Source organism: Schistocerca americana, chromosome 4, assembly GCF_021461395.2.
Source record: "Schistocerca americana isolate TAMUIC-IGC-003095 chromosome 4, iqSchAmer2.1, whole genome shotgun sequence".
In the NCBI taxonomy this organism is placed as follows: Eukaryota; Metazoa; Arthropoda; class Insecta; order Orthoptera; family Acrididae; genus Schistocerca; species Schistocerca americana.
Window position 1 is genome coordinate 334,152,637 of NC_060122.1, and position 12,798 is coordinate 334,165,434.

The 12,798-nt window shown below is 42.6% G+C and overlaps 1 protein-coding gene across 1 annotated transcript in view; it reads left to right on the top strand.

Annotated features, from left to right (window-relative positions):
• The window catches only part of LOC124612867 (carboxypeptidase B-like), a 139,538-nt gene that overhangs the window by 100,861 nt on the left and 25,879 nt on the right, over positions 1-12,798 (top strand). Inside the window, exon 7 of the mRNA XM_047141298.1 lies at positions 9,584-9,729. Within this exon, the coding sequence (XP_046997254.1) occupies positions 9,584-9,729 (146 nt within the window). The remainder of the gene's footprint in view (positions 1-9,583; positions 9,730-12,798) is intronic.

Here is a 12,798-nt window from a genome sequence, read left to right on the forward strand (position 1 = left end):
TTTGGGAAAAATATAAAAAAAATCAACCAAAGTATTCTGTTATGAAATTGCTTTTTATAATTTTTTTTTTTAATTACAGAATATGGCCAATTGTAGACTGCTTGGAACGTAAGACAAAGGCACAATCTTTTTCTTTTTATCTTCAGAGAGTTTCTTCGTGCTTTGGCTGATGGCGTGCCTCTGTTCATTGGACATCACCCTTCCAGGTTGTAAATTTTGTTGTTGGACAGGAAATTTTGCACTGTCGATCAGTAGCTTGAAAATTCCCCTGCTCTGTATGGTGTTTCTGAGACGTTAGGTTTTCTCAATTCCTTTCTTGTTTCTTCCAGCCATCCGGTGGTGTTTTTTAATTAGGAAATGAAATTAAAAATTTTCTTCGTTACCATATTGTGATTAATTCTGTAAATATGGCTGTGAAACTTTAATCTCCTCTTTCTGATCGTGTCTGCGATCGTTTCAATGTATCTGTATAGATTAACATTTCTCCTCTTCGTCCAGTTATCTTTGTTCTTTTGTGATCCTAAAATTTTTCTGAGTATTTTCCTTTCTTTCTTTTCCAGTTCTTCTTCTTCAAATCTTTTATTCAGTGTTAGGCATTGAGATCCGTAAAGTGTTCCGGTTTAATTACTGTTCCATGGTGTTTAATTTTTGCCTGGCATGATACTGATCTTTTATTACAGTGGTTTTGGGTGAGTATGTATGCTAATTCCATTTTCTTCGACCTTTCCTTACTTCTGGTGTTATCTAATCGATTTGATTGTACCTGTTCTCCCAAATACTTAAACTTATCAACTCTTTCGATGTTTTCATGTTGTGTTTGTATATATTTTACTCTGTTGTGTTTATGTTCCGTATATTCCGTTTTCTCATGCGATATTGCACTGATCAGCCAGAACATAGTGACCACTTATCTAATAGCCTGTATGCCCAACTTTGGCACGGATAACAGTGGTGACATGTCATGGCATGGAAGCAATGAGGCCTTGGTAGGTCGCTGTAGGCAGTTGGCACCATATCTGCGCACACATGCCACCCAATTCCCATAAATTTCGGGGAGTGTGGGTATGAGCTCTGACTCCACGTTCAGTCACATCTCAGATGTGTTCGATTGGGTTCATTTGGCGAGTGGGTGGGGGAGGGGGTAATACATCAATCTGAACTCGCCACTTTGTTTCTCGAATCACTCCATCACATTCCTCGCTTTGTGATATGGCGCATTATCTTGTTGACAAATGACAGTGCCTTCTTGAAACATGATCGTCATGAGGGAATGTACGCGGTCTGCAGCCAGTGTAAAGTAGTCCTTGGCCATCATGGTGCCTTGCACGAGCTCCGCTGGACGGATGGATTCCCGTGTGAATGTTCTCCAGAGTATAACGGAGCCGCCGCCGGCTTGCCTCCTTCCCACAATACATGTGTCAAAGGGATGTTGTCCTGGAAAACAACTGATTCGCGCTCTCTCATCGACATGATGAAGAAGGTATCGGGATTCATCAGACAATGCAACGTTCTGCCACTGCACAAATATCCAGTGTCGATGATGAGGTGCCCATTTTAGTCGTAGTTGCCGATGTCGTGCTGTTAACATTGGCACATGCATGCGTCGTCGGGTACGAAGGCCATTAATTAGGAGTGTTCGGTGGGCTGTATGTTCAGACACACTTGTACTGTCCGGCGTTTAAAGCCCGATGTTAGTTCCGCCACAGTTCGCCGCTGTCCCGTTTTACCAGTCTGCCCAGCCTACGATGTCTGACATCTGTGATGAGAGGTGGCCTCCCAACATCAGCACATCTGAACGTGGTTTCACCTTGGTTTCGCCACGTGTTGAAAACACTCACCACAGCACTCCTCGAATACGCGACAAGTCGTGCAGTTCCCGAAATACTCGTGCTGAGCCTCTGGGCTATCACAATCTCCCCTCGGTCAAATTCAGATATATCGGACGCCTTCACCACTCTACACACGGATAGCACGCTCATTGATACTAAATGCATCGTGCCAGAGTCTATCAATAATTCCTCACCAGGTGACGCTGCTGTCACCTGGACGGGTTTATATCGATAGTAGGCCGGTGGTCATAATGTTTTGGCTGGTCAGTGTAGTATTCTGGTTTTAGCTGCAATTTCGTGAAGTGTTTCTATCATTATCTTTGCATCTGTTCTGTCCTTAGAAATTACTGCAATGTCATCAGCAAAGGCGAGACATTTCATCTCAAATCTTCCTCTTCCTTGTCCTAAAGCAACTCCTTCGATGTTTTTCTCTTGTAGTTCTTTATCCTAGTCTCTCATGACTTTGTCTTAGACCTGACTGAATAGAATCTGAGAGATCCCATCTCCCAGCCGAACACCTGTGTTGATTATGAACTTCTCCTACAAATGTAACTTTTGAAGTTTTGTCTGTGAGTGTCTGTTCGACTAATTGTCTGTTGGTTTTGTCGATACCTCCTTCTTCCAGTGTTGGGAATACTGTCTGTCTGTCTATAGAATCGTAGGCTTTTCTGAAATCAGTGTACGTAACAACTTTGTTAAGGTTCCGCATTGTCCTGACCCTGAGGCCAATTTTTAAGTTAACAATTTGCTCTGGGCAAGATCCATTTTTTCTGAACCCTCCTTGGTACTCGCCAGTTGTGTTATCTGCTTGACCTTCTATTTTATTTTGTAGAGCTTTGGATATAATTTTGTATGTGACTGGGAGCAGAGATTGATGTCGGTAAATGCTGGTGTTTGTTCTGTCACACTACTTATGTAGCTGATGATTAAGGTATTTTTCCTTTCTCCCAGCAATCTTTAATAACCTCGTAAATGGTTTCATGGTTTCAGCTGCCCGCCTCCTTCCGAGTTTCCACATCTCAGCTAATATCCCGACTTCAACTGGCGCTCTGTTGTTTTTCAGCTGGCCAATGTATTGTTCAATTAGATGCAGCGACGGTGGCTCCGAAGGTGAATTTCCCTTTTGAAGTTGTCTGAAAATTAGTCCTTGTGTTAGTTCCTCGCCGCTTAGAAAATATTTGAAGTATTTTGATTGTAACTCACAGTTGTGTGCTTTGTTGGTAATCAGTTTGCCTGTTGCATCTTTGAAGTGTACCCGTTATTTCTTCTCTGAAAATTTTGTAGACGTTCCTGGTGTTGTTCTGTCTGAAATTTGTATCTATTTCCTCTAATCGTTTTTTGTCATATTTCCGTTTCTCTGTTCGAATAATTTTTGATGTCTGTTTTCTGATCTCAGTGAATGTGTTCCAGTCTCTTTCCTTTCTTCAGGAGTTCAATTTTTTCCAAGCAGTTAGTCTATGCTCTATCGCTTCGTCACATATCTTATTCCACAACCTATGTTTCCTTCTTCTTCGTGGTTGTTCTGTCCTTTCACCGTTCCTATGATTGCATCTCTGATTTCATACCAGTTTTCCATCTTCTTTATGTGAAGGTTTTTAACGAATTTCTTCCTGCTGTTTGACAGAAATCTTGTGTCAATTCTATGGACTTTTTAAATTTTGGGGTGTTTTCCTAGGTTGAAATTTGGCTTTCATTTCTGATAAAAATGGTCCAAATCTCTGCCTAGCCCTCTTAAGACCTGTACGTTCATGATTTCTCTTTAGTTTTGTTTGTTTATTGCAGCATGGTAATTTTCTGTAAAAGGCAGACATTAGTTGTAAGTGAAATTGTCTTCAGAAGACGATAAGCCTTTCTCCATTCTTATTGGTGCGCTTGTGAGTAGGAAAATTTCCTATTATTGCCTTATATTTCTTTTCTCTGCCGATCTTTGAGCTGAAGTCTCATACGAGTAGTTTTATATGGTGCTTTGGTATTTTTGATGACTCATTTTCTAGTCTCTCTCAAAATTTTTCAACATTTTCTGGATTTTTTTCTGTCGTCATTGTTGGTCGGTGCTTGTGCGTTTGTGATGGCATAGCTCTCATTTGCTGATCTAAACGAGAGAAGTGATATTCGCTCCGATGGGGACCCAAAATTTGTTATGGAATCTGTTAGATTCCGTTTGACCATGAAATCTGTTCCAAGCGTTGTGATTTTCTGTTTATTCTCTAAGGCCGGTTTTCCATTGTAGATCCTGCAGCCCTCTGATTCAAATGTGTTCTCATCACCGTATCTGGTTTCCTGAACTGTTAGTATGAGTATGTTGCGTCTGTTTAACAAATCCGTCAATTCTTTTAGTTTCCCAGTCTTTAGTAAAGTGTTGATGTTCAGTGTGCCTAGCAAATGTTTTTTTCTTAGGCCGGCGAGAAGTTCTAGGAAGCTCCGACTCTTCTTTACGTGAAGTTCTAGGATCTCCAGAATCAGACGGATTAGTTGCATCACTGTTTCCAGTGACGAAGGATTGTTTAGCTACTGGAGTACTTTCCGCTCAGTGTTTACCATCACGTCTTGGTGGAAATTAAATTAGGAAGGAGTGTTAGCCCCTTCGTGGGATGTTACATCTTTGATCGAATGGACAGATGAGTCTTAACAGCCCCCTCCCCCCTCCCCCCCCCCCCCCCAATATGGGAACATACGCCTTTCGTAGCTGACCACTTTGCTAATAGACGCTACTGATTTTTGCAGCCGCTGTCGGCATGTAGAGAGACCCTGACCATGTATCCACTTGTTGGAAGTCAGACATGACGTGGATTTTTGTTTTGCTTGGTGGTCTGCCGCTTCCGCTAGATCCACTGTACTGAGGTCCGTCCGTTTAAGTATCAGGAGAAACTTACTCATCCACCATCTTCACCGCTGAGATTAATGTTTTCATTCACCTCAGAATCCCCTGATCTTCTTCATGTCAGCTTCCACGTTACTGACTAATTCCTCTTTCATGTCACCAAGTGACCAGGTATGAGAAATAGACTGTCCCGCATTGGTTATCTGGATCGTTGGGTACTGAGCCCCGCGTGAAGGCCTAGTTCTATTAAGTAATCAGTCATAGTGTGAAGAATATATCAATACAAACTTCAGAAAAATATATGTGTTTTTGGGAAAGGTTATTTGTCCGAGACTACTTGACCTTATCCTCCTCCTTTCCTAAAGGTCTCAGTATGACAGACGGCCAGCCAGATTAAAACTGTGTGCTGGACCGGAACTCGAAATCGGGACCTTTGCTTTTCGCGGGCAAGTGCTCTACCGGCTGAGCTATCCAAGCACGACTCACGCCCCGTCCTCACAGCTTTACTTCTGCCAGTACCTCGTCTCCTACTTTCCAAACTTTACAGAAGCTCTCCTGCGAACCTTGCAGAAGTAACACTCCTGAAAGAAAGGATATTGCGGAGACATGGCTTAGCCACAGCCCGGGGGATGTTTCTAGAATGAAATTTTCACTCTACAGCGGAGTGTGCGCTGATATGAAACTCCCTGGCAGATTGTGTGCCGGACCGAGACTCGAACTAGGGACCTTTGCCTTTCGCTGGCAAGTGCTCTACCGACTGAGCTACCAAAGCTAGTTCTGCAAGGTTCGCAGGAGAGCTTCTGTAAAGTTTGGAAGGTAGGAGACGAGGTACTGGCAGAAGTAAAGCTATGAGGACGGGGCGTGAGTCGTGCTTGGGTAGCTCAATCGGAACAGCACTTGCCAGCGAAAGGCAAAGGTCCCGATTTCGAGTCTCGGTCCGGCACACAGTTTTAATCTGCCAGGAAGTTTCATATCAGCGCACACTCCGCTGTAGAGTGAAAATTTCATTCTAGACGGCCAGTTCTTAAATCAAACACATTTGAAACTCCACTCTGAGTTTCTCGTTAAGTATGCAGTGCAACAATCAACGCTGCAGCAATTGTTGAAATTTCGGAAGTGTGAACATGCGCCGAGTTTACTGTACATTTTGTAGCTTTCCAGAATTGCCTTTTCAGGGATTTATTTTTATCAGAATTACTTAAAATTTAACTTAGGTCCTACAGGTAAAATGTGAATAAGAATTTTAATGACTGAATGGTTTAAAACGTGGCGTTGCTTATACGTTATATGAAACAGTCTTGCAGAGTTCTGACGCAACCAGTCGGCAGTTATATTTAAGCAGCAGATAAAATCACATGAACAGATATCAGTCATTTTAATGCGAAGCTTATCTCAGAATGCTCTCCATTTCTAGTAAATATATTTACTCAACTACAAACACAGGTGTTGCAATAGTGTAGCAGTTGCTAATTTACCATGTTCACGATAGTATTTGTCCTGTTTTCGTTATTTCTTTTTCTTTTTTGTTGCTGTATGACTGTTAATGTTGCGCAGGCAGAATACCCCAGAACAGCAGCATGACAGTCAAATCATTAAACTCTACTGAGAATACAAGCCGTTTTTTACCAACAATGTTTCCAGCGCAGGATGCGCCCTAGCACTAGGCAGACAGGCTGCGACAGCTAAGAAGCTATATGCACTGACGGAAAAAATCTCAACACCAAACAATGATTAATGTAGAGTAATGAAATTTCGGGAATACATTTGTCTAGGTAATATACTTAAGTGATTACCATTGTAAGGTCACAGGTTAATGTAGGCGCGAGATAAGAAATTGTAAATGTGAAATGCTGTTACATTAATAACCGATGTAATCGACAGAATGTTGAATAGAAGCATGCAAACGTACATGCATTGTGTTGTACAGGAATCAGATGCTGATTTGTGGGATGGAGTTCGTACCCGCTGCACTTGGTCGGTCAATACAGGGACAGTTAGTGCTGTTTGCGGATAACGCTGAAGTTTTCGTCTGATGATGTTCCATATGTGCTCCATTGGAGAGAGATCTGGTGGTCGAGCAGGCCAAGGTAACAAACCGACGTTTTGTACAGCATGTTGGAAAACATCCCCTGAAATGCTGTTCATGAATGGCAACACAACTGATCGAATCATCAGACTGACGTACAAATTTATAGACAGGGTGCGTGGGATAACGACGAAAGTGCCGCTGCTGTCACACGAAATCGCACCCTAGTGCATAACTCCAGGTGAAGTTCCAGTGTGTCTAGCATGCAAACAGGTTGGTTGCATGTCCTCAATTGGCCTCCTTCTGACCAACACACGGCCATTACTGGCACCGAGGCAAAAGCAGATCTCATCACAAAAGACAACAGAACTTCACCCTGCTATTCAATGAGTTCTCGCTTGACGCTTCTGAAGTCGCAAGTCGCGGTGGTTTGGGGTTAGTGGAATGCACGCTACAGGGGGTCTGGCTCGGAACTGTTCTTGAAGTAACCGATGGGAGCTTCTGCTGAAATTGCTGCTGCAGATGCAGTGCGATGCTCGAGAGCCATGCGTCGAACAGGATGGTCTTCCCTCTCGGTTGTGCCATGTGACCGTCCGGAGCCTGGTCTTCTTGCGACCATACTTTCTCGTGTCCACGGCTGCCATCGGTCATGTATGGTGGCTACTTTCCTGCCAAGTCTTCCTGCAGTATCGCAGAAGGTGCAACCAGCTTCTCGTAGCCCTGTTATATGAACGCGTTCAAACTCAGTGAGGTGTTAATAATGGCGTCTTTGTCACCTTAAACGCATTATCGGCTGACGTCAACTCGCCACGTCCAATCTTAAAGGTAATTAACGCTCACGAAAGTACAGCGTACATTTAAGCAGACCTCATATGCATCCTCATAGTAGTGCTAATAGCGCTAGTATAATGCGATTGGATGGAAATTTGAATAGACATCATATTTCAGATGTAGAAATACGCGTACCAACTTTCGTTCATGTCGCGCAATTCCTTGGTGCTGCGATTTTTTTCCGTCAGCGTAATTCTAAGCAGCTTGCTGACGGTGAATCGTGACAGCGAGTCGGAAAGCTCGGTTCGAGATGGACGTGACGTGTTGCATGTTGAAACTGGAAAAGGTCAGGCTGGATTCATCCCATGCATGGGAACGATCATATCGACGGGTTGCATACACCTTAGGCTGCAGTGCAATGAATGGGGACGACACGAATTGAGTGCAGAATGGCAAGAAGAGTAGGCACGAGTCCCTTCACGAGAAGATCGTAGAACTGCTCTACTGTGACGAATAAACGGATGTCAACAGCTGAAATCCGCGAGAAGGTTAGACAGAGTCTCCTCATGAAGTGTCGGAAACAGATTATTGGAAGCTGGATTCAGATCCCGAGTTGCCAGCCTCATTTACCGCTGATACCAAACCCACAGGCAACACTGACTTGCACGGGGTAGGACGGAGGAGTGGATCAAAGGAGAGAGTAGCACATATGGGGGTAAAGCACCCCCCCAAAAAAAAGGAACTTTAGGAGAATAAAGTGGCATGGAAACTAAGAGTCTCGGAAACGACAAGGACCGATAATAATAATGACAATGACACCTACAAAAAGCTACGTTTGACACAGGATACTTTCCAGTTCCCATGTGAATAAGTCGCTTCCTGACTGGTATCATTCCGACCAGACAAAGACGCACTTTCAGAGGCTGGCCGTACCTGCTGTCGACAACAAATGCGAAACCGTTTGCGAATCAACAGTCAGAACCGCAAACCACAGGAAGCTCAGTAAGGAAAATTAAAAACTGCTTTTGAGAGCGTTTCAAGATAAAGAGAATATAGATGTTAGCAGAAAACATAGCTGCAATTACTTCGCAAATCTTAACTATTTCCGAAAGACGTAGAAAATATTTTATTTTTAGATAATAATGCCAAACAATTTGTGAGGGGACTGACACATAATTTCCACATGGCAGATGTAGTTTACGTTACATTTTCAGTGTGATAGTAAGTGACATTGCCTATTGCGATACACTTTTTACTCTTTTTGTTTTAATTTATAAGATTTATTTCTGGCAGTATGATATCGGAGTAGTTTTGTTTTGGTCGACCCATAGTTTATGGGACTATTTCCTTTTCGCTAGCCTAGTGAGAAACTACTCACTTCGAACTTCTATAGTTGTAGAATTACCGGCCGTGCTGAAGTAACATGTTATCTACAAGCTCGCTTGCTGTAGTTTGTTAGTTACGTGAGATTAGAATTCGTTCACTAAATAAAAAAATGGTTCAAATGGCTCTGAGCACTATGGGACTTACCATCTATGGTCATCAGTCCCCTAGAACTTAGAACTACTTAAACCTAACTAACCTAAGGACATCACACAACACCCAGTCATCACGAGGTTCACCAAATAAACTTCAGCTATCAGACTGCACTTCCCGATCTAGTGGGAGCTTCCACCACTACTGGCATCCCCTGCCTGCGCATGTAACTTTGTGCCCAAGTTTCTAAAAAGCACTGTGGATACTTTCGCTTTTCGATAAGGGGTGTTAATGGAATAGAAAAGATTTCAGTTCCATAGTGCCCTAGAAAAGTTGAATAAAAAGAAGAATGGATTTCCTTTGACGGGACCTCATACGTGTTATATTTCTATGTGTAGATACAGAAGGGAGGTAGATATGCGTTTCTTAATTCTCTTACTTGGTGTAAAACGTATTCCAGTTCGTATGAACGTGGAGGTGAATTTTTACCTGAGAACTCGACCTGCTTCTACTTTTTGTCTGCATTATTGGGAGAAAATATACAGAAATAAATGGAAATAGCAGGAATATTAGGGAAAATTTTCACGGATCGGCAGTGGAAGATATTTTTTTATGTTAAAAGATTCGCCTTGTACCTATGTAGCATTGTGTGTGGCGCAGGTGAGGGCTCCAGTACCGACCCGTGCTGGGAGACGTTCGCTGGACCTTCGCCCTTCTCAGAGCCAGAGGCGCGCAACCACGCCGCATTCCTGAGGGCCAACAACGACTCCATCAGCCTCTACCTCACCCTGCACTCTTATGGACAGGTAGGTGTCGCTCGCGAGCCGTCTCACTGCCCACGTCGATGGAGAGCAAGGGGTTCAGTCACTGCGTCTGCATGTACACGTGTACCCTGCAAACCTATGAGTAGTATATACATGTCAATACCAGCAGCTTTTTGTCGAATTCCATTCGCGTATTGCACGAGGGGAAAATGTTTATTTATTTACGTTTTCTCTTAATCTTTCGTAGAATACGAAGTTACTATCGAGCGTTCCGTCTGCGATTGGCAGCAACACAGGTGCAGTGCACACGTCATGTAAGTCATCGAAGTGTATGTATATATATTGGAGAGGATGGAGTTTGCTCTGTTCAGCAATCCTGATTCAGGTTTTGCTATATCATTGCAGGCGAATGTCAGGATGATTATTCCTTCATCAAGGCTGCGGTTGACCACCTATCCTCATATACTCTGTGCACATGTATATAGTGACCTATTTATTATCATTTTATTACACTGATACATCTTATATCATTACATGATGATCGCTGGATTAATAAATAAACATACACTTATACAGGATGTTAGAGGTATAATTGCGGATATTTCTAATAATGACTGAGGACTATGTATTGAACAACATTACATCAGCATTTGCTTCATTTGCAGACTAATAATTACAGTTATTACTAGGAGTATGTTTTCAGCTTGGTTAGTACTTCCAAGAAAGTTTGTAACAAGTAGGATATTAAAGTTTCTTTCTCCCTAGGCAGCGAGTCAGATACTGAAATGTGGATGCATGGAGCCAAACGGAAAGCCTATACTGACAGACACAGTCCACTTCACAGTGCTCTTACGACCGCTCAGAGAACATCAGGCAGTAAATTAAGTGATGTTTCTGGGGGAAGACTGCTAGACGAAGACAAAAAAAACACCTTATATAGTGAAGTTGGTATATATTTAGGTACGAATGATCACAATATCTGTATCTCTACCCGTAACACACTGTATATGTTTCTGTGACCAGACCCATGCTCTAGGCTAGCAATCAAAAAACTGCTTGGGTCTGGGATTCGATCCCAACCACTGCTTAAATTTTGAGTAAAAATCATCAGCACTGGCGCCCGATGACTCCCAGTGTAAACAGCCATCCTCATTCTGCCAAGGGGCTTGTCAAAGAGGACAGAAGAGCGGAGAGTTTCACAGCATCCCCTTGCCCTTATGGTGAGAAACTACCCATAAAAGGCGGAGAAATCAGCAATAATAGACGACACAAGGATGCAGAAGGCAATGGAAATACCTGCGTTAAAAGACAACGATATACGTCCACAGGACAAGTGGCCTGTAACTGAAAAAGTATCATCTTCATTGGCAGAAGATTCCGGATTAATCCCTCGTTTGGCTCTCCGGGTGGTGACTAGCAAAGGAGCAATAACTATGAGAAGAAGACTGAATAACCAACGAAAGAGTAACATTATACGAATCTGAGCGTGGAATGTCAGAAATTTGAACTGCCAGGGAAACTAGGAAATCTACAAAGGGAAATGCAGAGGTTTAGTCTAGGTTAAGCGAGGTTCATTAAAGTGTAACGGTAAGAAGGATATCTGGTCATTTGGATGTGGGGTAATATCAACACCAGCAAAAAATGGTTTGACGGTAACATGGTTCGCTACGAAGATATGACAGAGTTACCGTGACAAGTTCAGTGAGAGTTGTTAACATAAGAACTGACAGCAAACCAACGCCAGCAACAATAGTTCAGATATGTATGCCGACGTCACAAAGAGAGGATGAAGAAGTAGAGAAAGTACGAGAATATTTAGAGGGGAATTTAATATGTAAAGAGAGATGACAATCTAATAATCCTGGGGGACTGGAACATATTTGTAGGGGAAGGAAAAAAGGAAAGAATTACCGGAGAATATCGAGTTGCTGATGGGAATGAGAAAGGAGAAAGCTTAATTCAGTTCCGCAATACACTTCAGCTAGTAATTTCGAATACACCATCCAGAAATCACAGGAGAACGATGTGGAATACTAATGTACTGAGGAATGATGAGATGCGCCTGAAATTCTTCCGTACTGCGATAACGAATACCACAACAGACAGTTCAGTTGAACAGGTTCAAATGGTTCAAATGGCTCTGAGCACTATGGGACTCAACTGCTGTGGTCATAAGTCCCCTAGAACTTAGAACTACTTAAACCTAACTAACCTAAGGACATCACACACATCCATGCCCGAGGCAGGATTCGAACCTGCGACCGTAGCGGTCGTGCGGTTCCAGACTGTAGCGCCTTTAACCGCTCGGCCACTCCGGCCGGCTAGTTGAACAGGAATGGACATCTCTAAAAAGGGCGATCACAGAAGTTGAACAGAAAAACACAGTCACAAGGAAAGTATGTGCGAAGAAATCTTTGGTATTAGAAGAAATAAAGGTTTTACCCATTATGAAAGAGGATCATTGCAACTGTGATGGATAAACATTTCCAGAAATAGCTACAACCAAACGCAGTTTGTGATAGTTAAATTTTTAGGATACCATGACTGGTTTTGAGTCACATAGCGACTTACCCTCAGATTGTACATATTATTAATAATTGTTCGTAACACTGTGGGGGCCATTGTGTGGAGCTATTAGCATCCATGTGTTTTTTTCCCTAGTGCACACATTACCCCGGAAAATATAATTTATGTTTCCCTGTTATGTTAATTCTACAACATTGCACAAACTTTGCAACAGATAACAACTACCACGTACTTTACAGGATGTAAACAAACCAAGGAATGTTGGAACACAGTAGGGATACAGCAATGCACGTCATTTAGCAGTAAAATAAATGGAAAGTGCAAAGAAAACAAAACGAAGTGGGTTTAGGAAAATTGTGAAGAAACAGAAAAAAATGCTAGTCGAAAAGACTAATTCAGCATACAGAAAAGCCAAAACAACCTTCGGTGAAATTAAAAAGTAAATGCGTCAACATTGAGAGTGCAATGGGCATTCCACTATTAAGCGCAGAGGAGAGGGCAGATAGGGGGGAAAGAGTACACTGTAGGTCTCTACAAGGGGGAAGAACAGTCTGATGACATGAGAGAAGAGGAAACGAGATTCGA